This window comes from Pleuronectes platessa, chromosome 14 (assembly GCF_947347685.1).
Source record: "Pleuronectes platessa chromosome 14, fPlePla1.1, whole genome shotgun sequence".
Classification (NCBI taxonomy): domain Eukaryota; kingdom Metazoa; phylum Chordata; class Actinopteri; order Pleuronectiformes; family Pleuronectidae; genus Pleuronectes; species Pleuronectes platessa.
Genome location: NC_070639.1, coordinates 23,340,617 through 23,362,971, shown reverse-complemented (window position 1 = coordinate 23,362,971; position 22,355 = coordinate 23,340,617). Strand labels below are relative to the sequence as shown.

The 22,355-nt window shown below is 43.5% G+C and overlaps 2 protein-coding genes across 6 annotated transcripts in view; one reads left to right on the top strand and one right to left on the bottom strand.

The window, feature by feature from the left end:
- The window catches only part of LOC128455548 (titin), a 30,448-nt gene extending 15,617 nt beyond the window's left edge, over positions 1 to 14,831 (bottom strand). The window contains exons 1-5 of the mRNA XM_053439213.1: positions 14,676 to 14,831; positions 4,198 to 4,284; positions 1,238 to 1,255; positions 1,083 to 1,154; positions 351 to 392 (exon numbers count right to left, since the gene is read on the bottom strand). Coding sequence (XP_053295188.1) covers positions 351 to 392; positions 1,083 to 1,154; positions 1,238 to 1,255; positions 4,198 to 4,284; positions 14,676 to 14,765 — 309 coding nt within the window. The 5' untranslated portion in view covers positions 14,766 to 14,831. The remainder of the gene's footprint in view (positions 1 to 350; positions 393 to 1,082; positions 1,155 to 1,237; positions 1,256 to 4,197; positions 4,285 to 14,675) is intronic.
- A 1,801-nt stretch (positions 14,832 to 16,632) lies between these two features.
- LOC128456260 (ras-related protein Rab-17) lies at positions 16,633 to 21,076 on the top strand. 5 transcript variants are annotated; one of them, XM_053440356.1, is made up of 6 exons: positions 16,633 to 16,695; positions 16,803 to 17,075; positions 17,669 to 17,820; positions 17,924 to 18,049; positions 18,151 to 18,244; positions 18,916 to 20,572. In XM_053440356.1, exons 2-6 carry the CDS (start codon positions 16,910 to 16,912, stop codon positions 19,047 to 19,049), a joined length of 672 nt encoding a protein of 223 aa, XP_053296331.1. In that variant the 5' UTR covers positions 16,633 to 16,695; positions 16,803 to 16,909; the 3' UTR covers positions 19,050 to 20,572. The 5 variants fall into 5 exon arrangements, with proteins under 5 accessions (XP_053296331.1, XP_053296330.1, XP_053296329.1 ...); XM_053440355.1 differs by lacking the exon at positions 16,633 to 16,695 and adding an exon at positions 20,908 to 21,076 and having other exon boundaries at positions 16,702 to 17,075; positions 18,916 to 19,083; XM_053440354.1 differs by lacking the exon at positions 16,633 to 16,695 and having other exon boundaries at positions 16,702 to 17,075; positions 18,916 to 19,083; positions 19,597 to 20,572.
- The last annotated feature ends 1,279 nt before the right edge of the window (positions 21,077 to 22,355 follow it).

Here is a 22,355-nt window from a genome sequence, read left to right as displayed (position 1 = left end):
GTGGTAAATAGAGAAACATGTGTGAACATAGAACAATATAGTTTCTTAGGACTTAAGTGGCACTAATAGAAGGAGGGTTGTGAAAATGTAGATTTTCCTGAATTATTAAAACAATGGGATGACATTTTAAAAACGAATTAAACCAACACATTAGAACGTGATCATAATTAATTATATTCCAGATAATAGACTTCAGCTGTGTTTATAACAGTCACTACTCTACAGTACATGTTCATCAACCTGGATCTAATATTGAATAATGTGTCGTTCCCTTGTGTCTTTCTTTTCAAGTGATGGAAGACAGACTACGGTTCAGAGGAGGGGATAGAAACAGAGGGAAAGCTACAAACCCTTTGTATCTGTGAAGAACGTGAGTATCGCTCACTGTCCTCCTGGATGACGGAGGGAGGTATGAGGGAGTAGAGGTGGAGAGGAGAGGGGGAGGGAGGGAGAGCGTGAAGGAGGAGAGAGATGTCAAAGGTCAATGAGACGGATGGATGAAGGAGGAAGTACAACACATCGTGTGCAGTTCAGGGAGTTGCATGTTTACATTTCAGCCACACAAACATTTCACGTGCTTGTGAGTATCACACTCTACCAGTAATCCACACAACAAACCACTGACGCACAGTTAGCAACAACAACAACAACATGGGAACACTGGACAAAATCCTGTCACCCTCTTCCAATGCACCTTCAAAAACACACCATGGTTAATACAAATTAGTCGCACACAGGTTGTTGAGCCTCTCTCATGATGCAGGACTGTTCAAACCAAGTAATCAATGTGTTAACCTCCATGCAGCCTCACACCCACAGGGCAGATAGTCGAGCTGATTGAAAGCCAAGTGGGCAGGCGGCTCTGTCAATGACATCAGCATTAATGTCCAAGCTTTCACATATTATAATAATCTGTTCTTTTATATATAAAAAAAAAATCAGGCTTATCAGGAATGATCTGGAAATTACACGCAGACTGGGCACACTGCAAAACCACCAACACACAGGATATGAACCCATGCAAAAAATATATAAGTTCACGATGAGGTTGGTTTTAATTTGTTTTCACACGGAAACTGTACCATCCATTGTTCAATATCTCCCCATCTGTTGTCCACACGCTCATCAAATTTAGTGTTCAGCCCAGAATATTTCTAAAAGGAGACAGTGAAGGTCAGAAAACAGAGCACAGGTAACTGGTTCACAATAATAAGAGGAAGAGGAAGAGGAAGCCTACCTTCTGCACCTGAAAGATCTACACACCAGCACCGGGGAGAGGGGGGGGGGGGGGGGGGGGGGGGGGAATGTGGGAAGATATCAAAACATGAAAAGAGGAGAAGATAAATCAGCCTCCTGAGAGGAATTAAGGTGAGAGATGCTGTTTCAGTGAAAATCAACTGTTGCCAAGAAGAGACATTTAAACTTTTGATAAATAACCCACAAACATATAAAGTTTGCCTTTGTTCTATGCTGCTTCATTCAAGTAGCATCAGAGTTTCATGCATCTCAGAACCTCCCACAGATCGAGCCCCAGCACGACACACTGAAAACACACCCTACCCTGACTGTTGCACTTTCCATCCCGTCCGCCCAGAGTGTTAATCCAGATTGGCTGCCACTCTCTCCTTGTACAGTTGCCCAACCTACAGATTTCCTGCTTTCACAGATGGATTTGCAGCGGACGCCTTTGTCTTAAAAGGTCACTTCCCCAAACTGACGACCTCTAACTGAAGCAGAGGTCGTCTGTATACAGCGAATAATAAAGCATCACGATATAAGTGATGGGGGGGAAGTCCAGGAAGCTCTGCTGCCAGAATACAGTGACTCATCAAATATCCTCATTGTTCTATGAGACAAACACATAATGTCCCTGAAGAGTTGACACAGAAACATCTCTGCATTTGACCTCTGACCTACAACTCTCTCCGGGTTCACCTTAGACATCTGCCCAAACGCCGTCATTTCCACTTTCAACATCAAATATAACACGTGAGAATTAACCAGAGCATAACGATTGTCCCTAGCAGACAAATAACTGACTGGATGGACTGTGTCTACGACTTATCGGTCATTACTCGTCTGGACACCCAATTAGCAACTGAGCGAGGCGACGCCATAAGCCCATTCACCGGTGAGTTACCCAGTCAGCTTACTGGTTTGCCACCGTTCCCCTTCGACTCACCAGGCTCCCCTTGTGGACCAGAGGGGTTCTTGGGCGCCCAGTGAGGGCAGCCTTCAGCCCCCTCACTGTGAGCCGATGCCCGGCCGTCCTGCTGAGCCTCAGGGTCCCAGGACAGGTTGCATTCCTCAGCGCTCAGCAGGTGAGACCATGGCCGGTCATGTTGGAGAGTTCAGAACGTCTCGTTTCCTGCTATGAAGTCAATAATCCACCTTTTCCTTCTGTCTTCAGTGAGTGAGAAGTTTATCCAGAAACTCAGAGCGTGGCCGTGAGTGCTGTGACCCATCTCTCACGTCAACAACATCGCAACAATAATAACTGCTCCACTGGAGCCCGGACCTGGGAGCGCAACCTGCTAAGCTACTTTAGAACTCGGCTAAAGGGTTTAGGACGCACAGCTGAGGCACACACACACACATATACACACACACGCACACAGGCATACACACCAGATTAACAATCATTGTTAAGCTGTCTGGTCTGTGTGTGTGTGTGTGTGTGTGTGTGTGTGAGAGAGAGAGAGAGAAAGACAGTGCGTGTGTGTGAGACTGTTGTTGTTGGGCTTTGTTGTGATTGCTTAATAACTGCATGCTGATTTTCCCAGTATACCTTGATGGTATAATGGAAAAATGGTTTATATATATATATCCTGCAGGTAAAGAACAGGGAGCTTAACAAAGTGTGACTCTCTCAAGGCTACAGACCGGTGTCAGTAAACCAGAGAGGGAGCCACAAGCAACACACTACTGACCTGCAGTACAAACACACAACCACACACACACACATACCTTTCACACACTGAGGCTCTCTCTGGTCTCCCTATTCATAAACCATGTAAAGCGTTTGTACAACTGATGAGTAAATATCGACTGAATATTGTATTTATTTTAATGAATACAAAAAAACATGTTTCCACTTCTGAAGATAATGTGACAAGGCCACAAAAAAGAAACACGATAAAAACAAACTTGCCAAATTTGTATAATACAGATAACAGAGAGAGAATAGTTATTGGTTTGTACCAACTGGTGAAACGTTGAGGGTTAACTGGTCTTTGCTCTTTCATCTCCACAACCTCGTGACATGCTGATAAGACTTCTAAATAAATATGTCTTGGAAAGTTTCCATTCAAAGCCCTGGAAGAGGTCTTTGGCGTGCGATTAATTGGAAAAGGTTCAAACCCGTCTTGAGAGTAATTAGTGAGCCTCTTTAAGGACTTTCTACTCGTTGCTTTTGGCCGACTCGGCACTAATCCTCCCAACAGGAACCTACACTGTAAAAAATATCCACATCTACTGACCATCTATATAACCTCACTTTTACCTCGCTTAATATTCACCCAACAGAATATTCCCAAAGTACAATGCATGACTAAGAAATTAGAAAACGTCTCTTCAGGGATCTTGTATCGTTGTGAATATTGTGGAGTGGATTATCTGTAATCCCCCATTAGCACGGCGACAGTTATTAAAATGAATTTACAGCGTGTGAAGGGATTTTAGGATAGAACTGATTTATCCAGAGTTCATAAGCTGATCCTGACTTATATTCAATATGTTTTAGAATTACTTTAATCTTGAGTCTTGCATTCTCTTACGTCTTAAACTGTACCTGTGCAGTTTCCTTAATTCACTTACACTTTGCAGTGTCGCACTGTGTTTACACCTCGGACCTTTGACCAGCAGGATCACAGGTCAAAGGATCAAGGAGTCTTTCAGCTTAACAGTGTTTGTCGACAGGAAGAAACAATCTGCCGACTCGGGGGTTGAACCAAAAACCTCTCACTAATCTGCATATTAACCAGCAGCACCTAGTGGCAAATATCTGATGTAATGATGCTGCATGAATGTGTTGAAGTCTGACAACACTGAGCTGCTTTAAGTACCAGACAGAAACTCCTGAATCTCTTTGGCTCAAACCAACATACTACACCAGGCCACACGTGGGCAGTGTTAGCCAAACAGTGCCTGGTATTTCACGGTTTTGAAATGTGAGAGAGTGTATTCTGACTGGAGTACCTCCTTCTGTTGCCTCTCCAGCTCCTTCATGCGGATCTCTCTGGCCTCTGCCCTGGCCGCCCTCTTCGCTGCCAGCCTGGCCTCGGCCTGCGGGACCGAGAAAGAATAGAAAACACGGAGAGAAAGAACATAGAAAAGAGAGAGAGAGAGAGAGAGAGGGGAGACGGGAGCTGAATTAGACTCGAGAGACACATTCAAAAGCCAAATCATAACATACATTATCTCAAGGCATTTCACATTTAAGGGTCGAGAGCTTAAACGTATACAGGAACACAACAGTTCCCACAATGAGAAAGCAAAACCTGGAACATGTTTCCCTCGATATGAAAATGGTGACACATTGTTAAATGCACCAGACACCAACTGGTCAGCTGTAAAATCAAAAAGGAATAAATGGTTCCTTTGCTGGATGGTGCAGTGCTATATCCATAGTCCAAAGAAATGGGACTAAAGATTCATATCACAGGTGTCCTTCTACACTAGATGACAGTATTTATTATCAGAGTATTATATCCCATCTGCTGATCTGTATTTACAAGTCACCAATCTTGTGACAATCTCCAGACATGCAGTCACAACAGTGTGTAAATGTGTGGATGTATTTATACGTGTGTATTCGAGGGCTTTGCCTTTGCTCCACTCAGCTCTGAGAGCTCAGCCTCTTCCTTAAAAGGACCTCTCTCACAGTGTGTACTGCGTGTGTGTACTGTGTGTGTGTGTGTGTGTGTGTGTGTGTGTGTGTGTGTGCAACAGAGTGTGTGTAAGCATTTCCTTCCCCTGACTTTGCGGTGGACACTTTTACCGCTTGCTCGCCTCTAGGTGGAGTCACTGCACCCCCTCCCTCTGACCGTCACTCAATGCATTTCCCTCGTGTCAGTCATTATGACCAAGCAACAGGAAGCAACAGACAAAGGGCCGGTTTAGAAAGCCCTCCACCCAAAACGCACACACAAACCCAAACACACACACAAAATGAGGAAGTTTCACTCCATGATTCATTCTGTTCACATTCATTTTTTTTTTTAAGAAAGGGTAAAACATGTTCTGTTCCAGCGAGTGAAGGAATCAGCTCCATCTCCAGGACACTGACCAGATGAAGGTTGAACACTTTGCATAGTTTGTCATTTGTCACTAGTTTGCATTAACTACAAGAGAAACGGGTTCACAGACTTCCTTCAAATGAGAAAGAGAAGTACACACATACTTTACAACAATCAACACAATACAGTGAGAGGCAGGTCAGGCCGACAATCATATCATGCTGAAGTAGACTTTCCTGTGAACGACTAACTTGACAGGCTGTGAATTGTGTGGACGCAGTACACCCCCACCACAGAACACCAAGCAGGAAGTCTATTCCCCATGTGCCACAGCTGATGGTTGACTCACTATGTCATCGACTATTCAGTTAAATAAGGCTGCAACATGCAAAACACTGAGAGAATAATCAGAATGCAAATCAACCACGGTCGGTATATAGAGCTGCTTTAAGTTCTCAGGGCTGCACGTGAGAACTCAAAAGTCAGAATCAATCTGAACATTCAGGACATACTTCATACTTCTGACTTTTTCCAGCCAGGAACATTTTTCTGAGTGAGTTAGTGAGTGAGTCCATGTGAGAACAAGGCAGGAAAAGTTCAGAGCTAGAAAGTTGAGACGGTAGAGAAACTGGAAAAGGACACACAGAAGACGTGGGTGAAGATGTCAACTGAGAAAGAAAATGAGATTCAAGGACTTTAAGCGCCTCCTGCCTCTTGCCTCTTGCCTCTTGCCTCTTGCCTCTTGCCTCCTGCCTCCTGCCTCCTGCCTCCTGCCTCCTGCCTCCTGCCTCTTGCCTCTTGCCTCTTGCCTCTTGCCTCTTGCCTCTTGCCTCTTGCCTCTTGCCTCCTGCCTCCTGCCTCTTGCCTCTTGCCTCTTGCCTCTTGCCTCCTGCCTCCTGCCTCCTGCCTCTTGCCTCCTGCCCCCTGCCCCCTGCCACTCGCCTCCCCTCTACCCAGGTCACCCCTCATCTGAATGCTGGGACATGTTCCTGTTGTGACCACACCGGCCTGACCCCTAGTTTTTTGGACCTTTTATGGAGTTTACGTCTGATAACAGCTTGAGACAATATTTGCTAAAATGAGTTCATCAGAACCAGGGAGAGAGAGTTCTCTCATTTTCCTCACGTACTTTTCTACACTGTCTATTATTCAGGAACTTGTTGAGCATGTCTAGCAGGATTCCTTCACAGTCACCGGTGAACAACTATAGATGTACAGAAATAGAAATCAGGTCCAGCATGACTGATATTTTCACTGTCACCTCCAGTGCAGATAGACAGTTAACACACTGGCATCAGTATAAACCCTGTACACGATTTACAAGTATCTGTCTATGTACAAAAACAACAAGTCAGACATTCTTGCTCATACATCCTGATGTCAGCCATTGTATTATCTGCAACTCCAGATGACTGATATATCCTCGGTGGCTCTAGATAGAACGTTTGACCTAACTAGGGCAGTAGACAGCATCACACATTCTTTTTATTCCTGATTCACAGCTATTTATAATGACCTACATGGACCTGGGTTCTATCAAAACTGTGCTAATTCAGTGGTGTGACTGTTCTCAAGGGGAACCAATGAGCTCATTACACAAATCGAGGCTCTAACGAGATCGAGCACTTGGACATTACGTCTGAAATTGTGAACATATGAGGAAAATTAACAGTTTTGAAAGTTATAATCAATCAACAGGAGGGTGTAAGAAGCTTTAATTACACAAAGGATGGTTTTCAATTGCACTTCATGACCTTACAGTGTGCATGTGACTCGGTGACTGCAGAGGACAGCTGTGTTGGCCTGGACTCTGTCAACCTGAGCCCTTGTGTCCACTGACAATCTCAAAGGGGCCACCAAATCTCCAAGTGCCACCGCAGCTCGATGCCCGTCTGGCCGGCCTCTATCTCCTGTGAGATTATTTCCCACGACCCGAGTGCCGGTAGTCAGCCGACAAAATGAACGGGTATTTTAATGACCATGAGGGCTGACAGGTCGGACAATGACAGCAAACAGAAAGACTGCAGATCTCCAACCAACTGGGGGTTTGACTGGGTTTAGAGTGAGGCAGGACCATTAAGTGCCCACATAGCTAGTTCTTTTTTTATTATCCAGTCAAGGGCGATAATGACTGAGTAGGAAAAAAGAATATAAAGTTTGCTTCCTCTTTGGAAAACCTAGTAATTCTCCCATATGCTGCCGAGAAGGGAGCGGCTGAGGAAAAGCTGGGCTCATTACGTCGCCACAGACATGACTCAACTGGATGGATGTAATTTTCTCAAATGGTGGGAGGGAAGAATAAATAAGCCTTTGTCCCAAAACCCTTAGAAAAAAGAAAGGTATTAAGGAAACCCATTTATTGGATGATTTACAGAGCTGCAGTACGTTGGTATCACAGATTTGACCTCAGTTTCAGAATCATTAAATTTACTGAGTAAATCAGAAGCTTGGCAGCAGCGACATCTCACCTGTTTTTAAATTTTGAATAAATCCTGAAAAAGCCAAATCCCCTCATGATCCAATCATGAGCTGTTTAAGGAGTAATTAGTCTCAGGACTATTGAAAGCTCTGGAAAAAATAAGCTGGTGACTGAAACTTCAGCTGGGATTATTCACCAAAGTCACCAAAAGCCATAATAGAACCAATGTATTTCAAAATTAGCCAATATCATATTTGTCAGCACCCACTATGGACAGGATGGATGTGACTGATATGAGCTGTTGAACCAGATAAATCTGGATTTAGCCGATGTAAAGGTGGTTTCATTAGCGGAGGTATGCATTTTCCTCTGTGCCATTTTAGTTTTGTACTAGGTCAGTAGCTCTTCCACTGCAGAACATTACAACAGTGACCTCAATGAGAGAAATGCTCAGTTTCTACCCCGTTAAAGATCCATGCAAACAATGCTGACTCATCACTCTGTGTGTGCGCTGTGCAGGGCTGTGATGTTCCAAGGACACATCATGGAACAGCTGAAGAGCTCCCAGCACAGCAAACAAACTGGTAAGCAACTGTGTGCTGGCTACTTCTCACCAGGAATAAAATAAATAGGGTGCTTCAGACATTTCTAAAAAATAAAAACAACAGAGGCGTCTGGAGCTGTAACAGTGAAGAAGAAACACGATGCAGCCCAGGAAATCATATAAACATGTCTCCAAACTGTAAAGATTAAACTTATTAGAAAACTTTGAACTACTAAGAGACGACAAGTAATCATTAGCCGTCCATTCACCACACATGACACTAAACTGTCTACTCTAGAAGTTGTGGTTCTATAACTAGAACAACACTGTGACATACTTCATTGAGCTTCAGTGAATATATCTCAGTGGATTGACAGTGTAACGTCCTCCTTGTTTTCCCTTGTGGACGTAATAGGAAGCATCTTGTAGGCCTGGACGGTGGCGCCTCAGGCAAACACTTTATGTTGCAACTGTCCCACTGCTCCTGAAGCATGATGGGAGTAAGCAGGAGCTTCCAGGAAGTTACACAACGCAGATCTGTGAGCAAACAGGAGATCAGTGGCAGAGAGGAATTTTGGCGATGTTTATTTCCAAAAGATGATTTATTTCTTCCCTCTACTTCCATGAAGCTGCACACATTCATATAAACACTATCCCCCCCCCCCCCGATACCTTAGGGCTGTGACGTCCAAGAAGCTGAGGGTCTCGCTCACGGCCACACAAACAGACTTTGGTTTAAGGACACTGTATCAGAGTCACGACTTCAAGAGAAGGACTCCATTGACTTTGACCTCGAGCAATTGCTAAATCCTAAAGAGAAAGAGGAAGGGGTGTAACGGCATACTGTCTCTCAGAGAATACACAGAAGAGAAACCAAGCCTTATGCATCCGGGGGGTTTCTGTGGTGCTTTTCTTTCCCATGTACATATTTTGTTATGATGTGAGTTGCTTGCAGTGAAAAGTGGAATTACAGCGCCAGCACACAAATGGGATGCACCCCCCAAACAGGCTGAGGCAAGAGAGCAAGGGGTCAGGAGACATGGAATCCAGAGTAATACTGTAGAAAATTTAAATACTGACATTAAAAAACACACAAACAGAGCAGATCTCCATCATGTTCATAGAAATCACTTCCTCTAGTTAAAGCACAAAGTTTGTTTTGTTGCTGTAATGCTTTATGTGAAGCTTTTATTTTGAAAGGTAGTGAACTTGGGTCTAAGGATTGTGAACAGTGATGAAGCGACATGGAGGATGAACGAAATTAAGTTGACTTCACTCTGCACCAGAGACTGTTTATAAAGATCCCTGCACCCAAACAATAAGAAAGTGATGGTATGTTGTAGATCAGTTTGAGGAGGACTCCCTATGATGACGAGGGACAGTTCTGAAGCAGCTCCAGAGCTTTAACACAGGAGAAGAGAACAGACCACTTCAAAGTGCCAGGTTCACCACAGGCACTGAAAGGTTTTAGTTATTTTAAATCAAAACAAAGAAAGAAATCATGTTGACAAATTAGGATTTTACTGCAAATGTCACGTTGCTGGTTTTCTCTCTCATTTGCATATAAATTAATAACTAACACACATTTTGACCTGGAATACTGGGATGGACACATTTCTGTATTTTCTATTTTGTAATGACTAAAGAGACAATTAATAATTTCCAGATTCCAGCTCAACACTGATATCCAGACCAGACTCTGCTCATCAGTGGCAGCAGGTTAATCATTGGTTTGAATTCGTGTTTGGACGATTTGTCTCGTTTGTCATGTCCTCGCTGCCTTATCTTATCTTATCTTATCTTATCTCATCGTCTGCTTTGCCTTCGGGTGCCTCAGGGTTTTTCTATTTGATGAAATCGAAATATACCTGCATTAAAATCCCCACCAGGCCGCACCCGCCACTGTTCCCTCCGCCCGGGAGGAAAACTCAGTGGTGGAGAACAAACAGGAAGGAGTTTGTGATAACATCTGCATGGGCCTGTGCGAGTGATGATGTCATCAAGAGGAAGCCAACACACACAGAAAGCCTCCACTTCCTTTTAAGGAGACATGAGACTGGCAAGCCAAGCCAGAGGCAGTGGTCTGTGTATACAGCAAACACATATCAGCAAGTACACAAGTAACCGTTAGGCCCATTAGTGCCAGTGTAAGTGCTTCATGGTTATAATGTGTGTTCCCTGGGAAATGTCTGATGTGCTCCACACAGACTCATCTGGATGGATGTGCAGGAAACTCCTTCACAAGAGCAGCACATTTAAACCTTTACATGACATCGAGATGGGACACAACAAACTTCAATATTTACTCAGTGAAGATTTGAACTGTGTGATGCTTCTCCCCTGTATTAATCATTAACTCGGCTTTGCCAGCATGGAGGACTGAGCCGTGTTGCCTTGCTCCTCCAGATCAGTGGAGGAACCAAGAGGGGATTGCCTGGTGGGCTTCCCCTTCCCTGCCGTCAAGCCCCAGACTAATCCGCTCTAAATACTCTTCAACGCTTCACTGAGCTTCTGACAGGCACCCAGCACCGACCTGGCAGCTTAATCACCAGTTGAGACTGTCTTCTAGAAACACACACTACAAAAGACTCGATCACAAGGAACCTGACGAGGAGCTGTGGACGGAGCTTATAGTCAGATGATTCACATAATTCATCTGACTTTCTGAGGAATATCAGTGAAGTAATTTGCCTGTTTTTTTATGTCATATAATCAAGATTAACCCTCCCTCTAAATATCTCTTAAGAATTTTGGGATGAGGACAGAGGACATTGCACCTTCAGCCATATGAGACAAATTCTGATTTGTGAAGTTGGGCTTTACAAATTAAGATTGATTGATTGATTGATTGGTTGTGAATTAATTCACGAGGAACGATGCTCGTCTTGCTTTGGTGGAAGTTCGGGGTCTGAAGTCCAAATTATTAACAAAGCAACACTTTGACCTAAATTCAATCTATACAATAACAGTGTTATTAGTCTAAGTGAAAGTGGGAGTATGTCCAGTGTGAAGAAGAGTGTGTGTGTTTGTAGTCGATAACTGGTTTTGACTTTCCATCCCATTAGGAACATACCTCCTGAGCTACTAGTCAATATTTGTCCCATTGAATATAACAACCTTCACAGGCCAAGTGTGTGTTCACTGTCAGTGTCTGGATTCACACAGTGACACATCTGGGTGAGACCTCAGGGTGTAACACAAACTCTCCGTGGGAATCTTTACCTCATGAAAGTAAAAGTTTGCCTTGGGCCAACTCCAGTAATGTGATTGGGGCTCGGCCAGTGTAAACATCTTCAAACCTGGCTCCTGATTTGAATTAGATGTGTTTGAAGCCATTTTTTTTTTTTTTTATTAACTCCGGAAGATGTCGGAACAGTCGGGTCCAGACTTTCATGTCATGACCAGGATGACAAATGACGTTTAATTTGCATGTGGAACCAGTTTCAGCTCGTAAAGCGGAGCAGGAAAACCAGATTGACTCATTTCTAACTGTCAATATCTGACACCCACCTGGGGGGAAACGGAGGAACACCATGATTAACTGTGTCTTACGGCCTGTTGACGAGTAAAACAATTACTATATCACTCTAGTGAAAAAATATATATAACAGTGCCCCTCAAAATAATTAGTAATAACCACTTTTTGGACTTTTCTCTCACTTATACACTCAAACTAACATTTTAGCCGAACTGCTGCACTTCAGTGATTTTTACGTTCACAGTCTCAGTCTCATATTTGTCTTAATGAGACAAATATGGTGTCACCTCATAGCAGGACGCACTGTGCAGACTACACAGTCGCTGCAGGACAGAACAAAATGACTCACAGCAGACATTTATACTTGTCAGAGTAATATAGGCACCGTGTTATTAACGGCTCTGCTCTATTCCACTGCCCCTGTGTGGTATCAGCTCTACAGTGAAACAGCATAAACTGTTCCAGGAGCAGCGACACAGTGTAAGACCTAGGTCACTTCTTAAAATGTTGTGTTTCCACTGAGTGTTGGATTGTAGACTTTCATTTAATAACTATACTTTGTTCTTTTGCACATGTCAGTCTAGTTGAGAGAAGCTGATCCACGGTGAGTCGTCCTCAGAACAAATCAATGTTTACAAGCTGGATTCCCACAGTTTGACAGACAAACCAGATTCCTACAGAGCAGAGCAGCTAATGCTCTGGTATTCAGAGGTGGCAGCCTGTCTTGCTGTGGGGTCTTCTCCCATTTATTGCACCATTAACCAGGTTTACCAGTTCCTCTGAGCCCTGTGATACTAAAGGGCAGCAGAGGGCTGTTCAGAAACATGACACCAAAGGACCAGAAGTTTCCACAAAGTCGGACTCAGCTCCTGCGATCAACTTCTTCAGCCTTCTGTTCTTCACTGGAACACCAATGTTCTTGCTGCCAGGGCGGACAGTTGGTGAACCACATCACTCCACCTCCACCTCCCCCCCCCGCTCCTGCTCCCACTGGCCCAATCTAAAACTGGGGTGCAGCAACAGCTGATCTTTCAGGAGCATCTATTTTTAAAACTCTTCTTTCAGAATGGGCCAACTCATCAGGGCTGACATGCCTTCCCGTCAGATGACTGCCAGTGAGGGACCTGACCCCTATGCGACTTAAAGGCACAGACCTTCTCCCCGTTACACACGTGGGAGAAAACTGGCTGAACTTACTGGTTTTTGTCGTATCCTGTTTGGATGTTTAGTGATTGCTGCTGCATCCTGGTGCCACTGCTGCCGCACAAGATAAACGACAACACAAAACAAGTAGCAGCAGCAGTGGGACCAGTCTGCCAAGCAGCTGAGGAAGGGTTTCAAAACCGCCAGACCTACGTGGTGTTTTACTTGCTACCACTCACAGCTAAAAAGTGATGACTACATCGTGTGTATGTCAGTTACAAGTGATTTGCAAGTTAGGTGAAACATCCGGGTTGTGTTAGCACAGACTCAACTTCCTCCTACAGCTGCACACACTTTTAAAAAACTGCCCTGAATGAGATAAGAGGTTGTGACAGTGGGTTTCAGGTTTTTGTGCTCATCACTTTACAGCAGGAGAAACACACATTCTGCTGAGTTACAGGCAGCAGCGTCTAAACTAAATATACATTTGTGACAGAAAATATGAATCTATATCTATCTGCTAATTCTATAGCCGTCCGTCTCTGTCTGTATTCTGGAACGCAAGTCTTAATTTGTCCTCAAAGTAAAAAGCACAATGTTTATTTTCATGCTGCATAGCTGTATAACCATCTGAATTACAGAGCTTTTATTTTGAAATGTTGTGAACCCTGTTCTGGAGATGGTGCCGATTGCCAAACGGAAAAGTCAAAGAGCCGCCAGGAAATGTACTAAATCATTTGAGCGTGTAAATGAGCCACACATGTGAGCTGTAATAAAGCAGAAGCTGGAGTATTTTATAAAAAACATTTAACTGAGCAGGTCTAGAACGAGCAGCGAGCTGGTATCTTCAAGAACAGAAGCAGAATGTGGCTTCTTGATATACGGTTTCCTTTATAGACAGTCGGTATTTTACTTTGAAATTAGACTGAAACAATGATTCCTTACGTGTGTGTTCCACCTCAGGGGACAAAAGTGTAGACAGAAGCGTGCCGGGTATCACACTTCAGACAGCGACTTAATTCCCGAGGACACATGGGGCCTTACATCTGCCACAAAACATCAATTCCTCGAGCTCCAGACTCATCACAATAAAGAGATTAGAGGCCTTGTCAACCTGTCACAACACGACTTCACCACCTGTTGGAAACAATGCAGAGCAACTGCTGCTCACTGACGGGGGGCAGAACACTTCCTGCAGGTTGGAACTTGAAAGGTTTATAATCCTTCAGTACAGTATTAATAATCTGCTACTGCACCTCGTTTCATACAGACTTTTAATTTGCATATTTAATCATTTTCCTAATTGTTTAGCTTTGTTCACATCACTTTGCTATTCATTTATTTATCAAGGTAAAAAGGTCTGTTGAGGTCAGTTACCATTACATGTAATTGCATGATCTTTCTAGTTATGATGGGTAGTATTAGTTTTCTTTTATTTATAGCTATTCATAATAAAGTTTACTACCCTTTATGAGTTTTGTGGACTCAAACACTCCCACTCCCCACGCCCCCCCCCCCCCCATCAGCAAAGTGGTGAGTAGATAATGAGTGAACTTTCATTTTAAGGTGAACCATCCCTTTAAGAGTCGCAATTGTGGCTAATTGATTAATTAATTAAAAGATGTGTTTACTTGAAAAAATACCAGTAAAAACAAAGATACCTGTGCCAGTCGTCTTCAAACCTCAGTGTGTGTGTGTCTGTGTGTGTGTGTGTGCGTGCGTGCGTGCACCGGGGTCACCCATCACACCCAGCAGTGAGATGGGGCTCCTCAGTGGGACTGGGTGAGGAAGACCACCCAGTGGACTCCTCCTCGCCCAGTCCCGGACCCGCGGGTCCAGCTCTCCTCCTCTCACCTCTCTCGCTATGAGGTTCAGGGCATCGTCCTCCGCCGTGGACTTGTCCTTCTTGCTGGACCTCTTCCGTCCCGCGCCCTGAGTCCCCATGTCCCCGCTCGGCAGCAGTAATCCGGCCCGGGCGGCAGCTGAGGCTCGTGTGCGGCCGCTCGGCTCGAGTCAAACGCGGACACGCGGAACAACCCGGGTCATTGTCACACATCCGCTCCAACGCGTCTTCCTGCACCGGAACTGACTCGAGACTGACGAGCACGCGCCAAGCTGCGGCCGCACGTGCGTCTCCTCGCAGAGCGCGCGCCCACTTACAACTGTGCGTTCGCGGCGCGTGCGTTTTACTGCGGGAGTTAAACACGCGTGGAACTTTAGCTGCGTCAGGAAAGCGTACGGAATAAAGTGTGTGTGTGTGTGTGTGTGTGTGTGTGTGTGTGTGTTGTGTTCTCCGGCAGCGGGGGGACGGCTCCCGGACTCGAACCTGTGACACACAACAACTTCACAGCCTGAACTCAACCCGCGCTGCCTTCACGTGCTGTCGGACATTTCACTTCAGAGCATTGAGGCAATATCACATCCATAGACTGTATTCTCTCAGTTTGAAATGAGAAAACAAACGGATAAAACAACTTTATGTAAACACAACAGCTGCCTGTGCTAGAACTATGGCACGTGTCATTGTGTGTGTGTGTGTGTGTGGGGGGGGGGGGGGGTGTATTAGCCTTTTACTAACACCAAAGCCCAGATGCTGTTTTTAGGATTATGTGCAGTGTAAACGAGTCAATACAACACTAACATCTGGATTTATGTGTCTGCAAGTTTACACGTCTGCTCTCGAGGATTGACTGGTGAAACCAAACCAAGCTGGTGAATCAGTCACCTCTATAAAAATAGATAAACAGAATAAGAATAAGTGAAAGTTAAGTTCTATTGTCAGTATTGGATGTTGTCCTTGAACGCAGCACCGGCCGCTGGCTCCGAACATGTCCGGTGGGGGGGGGGGGGGGGGGGGGGGTTGAGTTTCAGGCAGAACCCACAGCTCCTGTTGGGCGATCGCACTCTCTCACACTCCCACTGCTATTTTTAATGGTGACCAGCGAGGACTAAAAACAGGCTGGTGCTTCTTAAAGAGGCAGAAGACTTTACTGGTGCTCATCCAACACAATGTGAATATGTGAATCCCATAATCTCTACAGTGTGGCTAGCGAGTTCATAATGACCTCAATAGATATTTTGATACCCTGTGATATCACTGTTGTAACATTTGTAAACGCCTTTAATATAACATAGAGAGTTTTCCTTACCTGGCGCATCAAGGTCCAGTGTGTAAGATTTAGATGAAAGGGATTTATTGGCAATAAAAAACAATTCTAGGGATGTTTTCACTCGTGTGTTTCATCTACATTGTTGTCTTCTTTACCCTAGAATGAGACCTTTATATTTAAATACTTATGTACATCAGAGTGGCTCCTCTCTACGGAGGCCGCCATGTTTGGGTGGTGAGGGGTGTTCAGCTGCAACATCACACTTCACCACTAGATGTCACCAGATTCCACACACTGAACCTTTAAACCTGTACAATGGATTGATGTTTGTCTGGACTCACATGAGGAGCGAGAGGCTAAAGGTGGAAGCTTTTATCTTCTTTGTGGAGGACAGTTATCTTATGCTCGTATCTGATGAGTCAGTAAAAGCATTTAAAACACAGTTCTCTATGTATTTGGCTCTGCATATGGAAGTGATTCCAGAACCAACACTTATTAAAATGATATTGATAATGAACAAACATGCATTTCAGTGAATACATTTGTATTTGTACATTCAAAACAAACTGCAGATCGTTTACAGAGGAACATAAAAGAGTGAATTCAACACGTGTTCATAGACTGAGAGGCTTGACACCTGCTGGTTGTTACTGGTACAGCAGGAGGTGTAATCAGTGCAAGGCCGCCCCCCTGTGGTGTAGAGGTGTTATGTGAGGAGGTAACAGGAAGAAACAGTCCAGATTTGTGTTGTTATGACTCAGTGGGTAAGTGTGATTGTGTTGTTTGCTGTATTGCAAGTTAAGACAGGACTTTGGTTTTACTTTCAATTTCCAAGGTGAAGCTGACGCTGCGTCAAACTCTCTCCACACAGCATCAGCTCCTCTGTGCAGTTTGGAGCAGCTGCTGCTTCTTTAGAAGGAAAACATTGATCTGTACCGGATCAGGATTCACAGACTTTGCTCCACCTGAGTTCTTTTCATGGGGGAGAATCTCCCGAGGTCGCCAGGAGGAGCTCGTCTGAGGAGACCTGTGCAAACCCTCAGGGCTAAGATGGTTCTTCTGGGGAGCTCTGGAGTGGGCAAGTCATGTTTGGCTCTGCGATTTGGGAAGGATGAGTTCAGGAGCACATCGCCTACTGTTGGCTGTGAGTTCACGATGAGATCGATTCTGATCTTGTCTTTGTGTGAAATGTGTGTTTCTGCTCTTTTGCTGGAAGAAGATCGATGCCCCTGATGTTTGTTCACGCTAAAAGTAAAGTTATACAGTGAATAAAGTACAGCCTGGAAACTGTTTCCAGAGGTCAACAAAGACAAACACCTCCAGATTTCTCAGTTAACCTAGTTAATGTTCGACAGTGGTTAATAGGCTGGATTGATTTTACCCAACATGAAAACACCACTTGTTGTTTTTACAATTCACTTTCTTAGTTATCGAGCTGCAGAGCTGCTGGTTTGCGTTAAATGTGTACAGTCCTAATGCTAAGCTAGGCTAACTGACTCTTTAATATATCCTCCTCATACGTCTGGATAACACACAGACCATAGAGTGGCATTAAGTAAATACATTAATTTCCCAAACTATCAAACTTAAATGTTGTCGTTAAACAAAAGTTTGATCTAGTTGTATCATACAAAAGTACTTAACACATATTTCACAGGCATGGTAATACCTCCAAAACAAGTAAACTATTGAAAGATGTATATTTAATCTTTAATCTTTAATTTTCTGGCCCTCCAGGTGCTTACCTGACCCGGATGGTGCATTTGAGTGATGTCAATCTTCGCTTCGAGATATGGGACACGGCAGGACAAGAGAAATACCACAGCGTCACCCCTCTCTACTACAGAGGAGCCCACGCTGCCATCCTGGTCTATGATATCAGCAAGAGGGTAAAGGAAACACACACGTGCATCATGATAAATGACTCGCCTTGGCTTTTCTTGGCTGGTGCTGCATCTGTTTGTGTACTTGCATGTGCTCGTGTCGCTGCAGGAAACATTTCTCAGAGCTCAGGTTTGGCTCAGAGAGCTGGAGAAGCAGGTCGTCCCAGGATCTAGTGTCCTGTGGCTGGTGGGCAACAAGGGGGATCTGGCTGAGGAGAGGCAAGTCTCAGTGCAGGTACACACAAGGATGACAACACAATAAACGATATCACAATCAATCACACTGATATATTTCTATTTCAACGGAGAGTTTCTGATTTGTCTGTCATCACACAGGAAGGACAGGAGCTGGCCAGAGACAGGGGGTTGTACTTTTCAGAGACATCTGCAATGTCGGGGTTCCAGGTCAGCGAGTTGTTAGCAGCTATAGGTGAGTACATGTGTTGAGTCACTTAGAATAGAATAGAATAGAATAGAATAGAATAGAATAGAACTGTATTGTCTGCCAAAGTGGAAAATTGTGTTTGGCTCACCATCAAACAAAGCGACAACATACAAAACACAACAACGACTTTGTAGATTTAAGAAAACTAAGAGCACTTGGAGTGAAAGCTTTTTTAAAATCATTTTAGTTGCCAGACAGACTCTATAGCGCCCCCTGGAGCTCAAAGGCTCAAACTGTTTGATGTCGTCATTAAACTTAAACACAGAAAAGAGAGACGTCTGTTTTGCCTAACGTCTGAGCTTTGACCTAACAGGCCCAATCAATCAAAAACTTTTAGATACAGACTATATGAAGATTATATTCATTGCTAATCTTACCTGGATTTATAAACTGTCTGAAACTGGTGTCTCCCAGTGGGTTTATCTACTGGTGGAGAACAGAAAGGACACACATCCACCCCTAGTGGGCAGTAGATACCAACAGAAGTAGTGAACGCACTGGTTCATCATCAATCTGACACTTCCTGACAGCTGAAGGTCTTTAACAGTGACCTGCCTTCCTTCCCTTCTGGATCTCCTGACCTCTGACCTCTGACCTCTTCCTGTTTCATACCAGTGTGCATGAGATGCATGTTCTAACAGGGCTGTGTGGCTCAGCCCTCAGGGTGTACGAGTGTTTGGGAGCCCAGCAGGAGGGTCTGTCCGAGTGGAGGGAGACACCGCTGGTGAATCTGCATCACAGCGACACGTTCTCTTCTTCTGCTGCTTCCTGCTGCCGAGTCGGGCCCTAGAAGAGAAGAGGAGAGAAGAGGGAGAGAGACGGAGGTAATGTAAAGAAATCAGCTGCACTGGTTGGAGCAGAGCGATATGAGACGACTTGGGACGACAGGAACGTTTGATAAATTAATTCTCTTACAGTTAATGTGACTGTCCCTCTTTTTATTAACATGGGAAATGTTGGAAAACCTAGAAAACAAATGAGATAAACACACTTTTGTTTATATCGAGGGGAACCAACGTTGTGCGTCTTTTTTGAAAGATTCAGGTTGTTTCACTTCACAAGAATTGAACCTTTAAACTATGTTGTTGCTTTAAGTTGTTTTTAGTTTATTGTTTTTAATTTCCTTTGAAGTAAAAGTGATTTAACTTAAAAAGTTCAGACTCTATTAACGTGACATGAGTCTCAATTTCCTCCGCACAGAAACAGCTGGTAGAAATTAACTTTTTACTTTTATACTTTCATATGCACATTTCAGAGCCTGTACTTATATACTTCTATCAAAGTAAAGAGGTTTAATCAATACTTTTATACCTTTAATTGAGTTGTTTGTCACACAGGTATCTGCTACTTCTACTTGAGTAAAGGACATGTGTACTTATATCACATCTGCCTCTGACATGTACCAGGAGGAGAGGAGGAGGGACAGGGGGCGTTGTACGTTCTTTAGGATACGCCTGCAGGAGGCTGTACCCCCCCCCCCTCCCCTGTCTCTCCCGATTCCTTTAGTCATCAACAGTCATAAATAACACAAATACAGTCCCTGTGCATCCATAACATTGGGATTAAGGGGATTCCTGACTGTTTGTGAGACAGTATTTCTGTCTGAATTTGGCTGCATAGACGCTCTTATATAAACCGACTTCTCTCCCCTGCAGTCGGGCTCTTGTAAATGTTTGGTTGTGTTATGTCCACACACACACAACAAGTGATCCTCTAAGTGTGAATTGTGTATTCCTGATTTCAAGCATCACTCAGAAGAGGCTTTGTTGAGCTGATTCAAACCAAGCTTGTGCGGAGCCAGAGGAACTGAGGGTCTTGGTTTTAGTTAAAGAAAGAAAGACACCAGACCTCCTGCTGAGAAGATGACTTGAAGTAAATAAAACTATAAAACAGGAATCATTTGGTTTTCATTGTATATAAATATTGAGAATCTTAAAAACAACAGGACCCCTTTGCAGATGTTGTGTAAACCTCTGGAATCATCTTAGTGAAAAGTGTGTCTTCATTTTAACAGCTGATCTATGGAAATAACCAAAGTTATAATAAAACAACGAATAACTTGCATAATTAATCAATTCTTGACAGAGAAGAGTTCAGAGTAATTTTTTTAATGAGGCACAAGTGATTGGAAGGAGAACACACCAGTGGTACACACACTGCATTCAAACTTTATTGTCTCATGTTGTTTATTGAATTTACAAAACAATTTTCAAGGAAAACACATTTTTAATGGATTTTGTATGAAAAAGTATTTTACTTTTCACCATCTGAGCTTTTGTATTGAAGGAAACAATAAAAGTATTTAAAAGAAAATGACAAAAACGAACGAAATTTTTTCAATATGATTAGAAAACTGAAAAGAAATAAGAGCACAGTAAGTATCATCTGCAGATTTTCCTCATTGTGGGACTAATAAAGGATTCTCTTATATTATCTCATCTCATCTCCTCTTCTCTTCTCTTCTCTTCTCTTCTCTTCTCTTCTCTTCTCTTCTCTTCTCTTCTCTTCTCTTCTCTCATCTTATCTTATCTTATCTTGTCTTGTAACCTCCGGTAGTTGTCATCACTGATGGATCCAGATTCTTCCGTCTCTGTCGGTCTTCAGTCTGTAAACTCTGGCTGTGACACGATGCTCATTTCTCCTCGTAGCTCTTCGGCCGAACCTCCCCACAGGTCTGATTCCTCTGCCCGTGTACCAGGACGCATCGATGTCTGGATCTGAAGGTCACAGGAGGAAATAAAAAACAAATCCCACATTCATCGTGGATGAGTCTCATGACTTTGCTGCTGCAGGTGTAGTTAGGAGCAAAATAATAAGGTGAAACATGAAACATGATATAGTTCTGTAGCCTTTGCATTGTGCTTGTTATGATTTAATTTTTCCTTTAGTCGGGTTGATTTCCAGTGTTGTGAAAATAAACATACTAAGAGGAGAAGCTGCAGAATGTGACTTTATTGTTTCCAGCCCAAACCTATACAGGAGAATATAAATATATATAATGAAATTGGAAATAATTAGTTATAATTAAAGTAAATTCAATCCAATAAATTAAACGTCATTCGTTTTTCTCATCTTTTTAACATTTTTGTTTTTTTACTTCAGTATTTATCATATAATTCTTTTTATATAATTCCAGATTTCTTGATGGTATTTTCCCCAATGATCATGTAACTTATTAAATGACGCACTGGTTGTGAAACAAGCAAAGACATGTGATTGGTTGTCTGGTAGTCAATCACCAAACAGACGTTTTGAGGAATAACATGGCAACAAACTTTTCATAATCACTTCAGGCATTGATTTGATTTCAGAATCTCTTACTTCTTATGACAATGGAACTGTCTCCATTAGTTTCACTTAGAGCTGGACTCAGCAACAGCAGGACGACACAGAGGACTGCACACAGCCCCATCACTGAGCTACACACAAAACACACAACAACACACAATCAATCACATCTTAAGGAATATTTTGCTTTTGTTTAAAAATCTCAGCAGCACATCTTATATTCTTGAAACAGTCTTTTATGCTTCAGAGCCAATATCAGTTTTTGCTAATTTGATTTTGACTTTGCTCTTGAATGTGTATTCTCATGTGCTAAAGAAAGTAGAAAAACACAGCATGAATATTGAACCAATAGAACGACTTACTGTGAAATGCCCTCAGGGATGTCTTCTTCCTGATCTCCCAGTAGAAACCGATGTAGCGGTTCCCAGTTGAATCCCTGTGAAATGAAAGCCCAGTCAAATCCACAGAAGATTGGATCAAAGCAAATTATGCGACTGTGACAGACACAGATTGATTTGAGATCTCACCTGCACTGGGAGGACGATGTTGTGTCTGGATGTCGGTTTCACTCAATCACTTCTTTCATCATCTCTTTATATTCCAGCTGGGGTGGGGCTGGGGGGGGGTTGCTGATGCGTTGATGTCACCGACCCCCGAGGAAAATATGTACGATACTTACAATACACAAGACTCACATTTGAGAACGGTCACTTGTGATCTTAAAGGGAAAGTTCACGTGAAGAATTTAGCTCCTGCTTCTGGACGGACTGAATCTGTGACCGGAGCTTCAGTAGAAACCTCTGGTCGG

Excerpts from the sequence above, each read along its gene's own strand:
- LOC128456260 (XM_053440355.1), top strand. The coding sequence starts at position 16,910 with ATGGGGGAGAATCTCCCGAGGTCGCCAGGAGGAGCTCGTCTGAGGAGA. Across the intron at positions 18,050-18,150 it reads AGAGGCAAGTCTCAGTGCAG|GAAGGACAGGAGCTGGCCAG; the intron begins GTACACACAAGG and ends GTCATCACACAG. Across the intron at positions 18,245-18,915 it reads CGAGTTGTTAGCAGCTATAG|CCCTCAGGGTGTACGAGTGT; the intron begins GTGAGTACATGT and ends TGTGTGGCTCAG.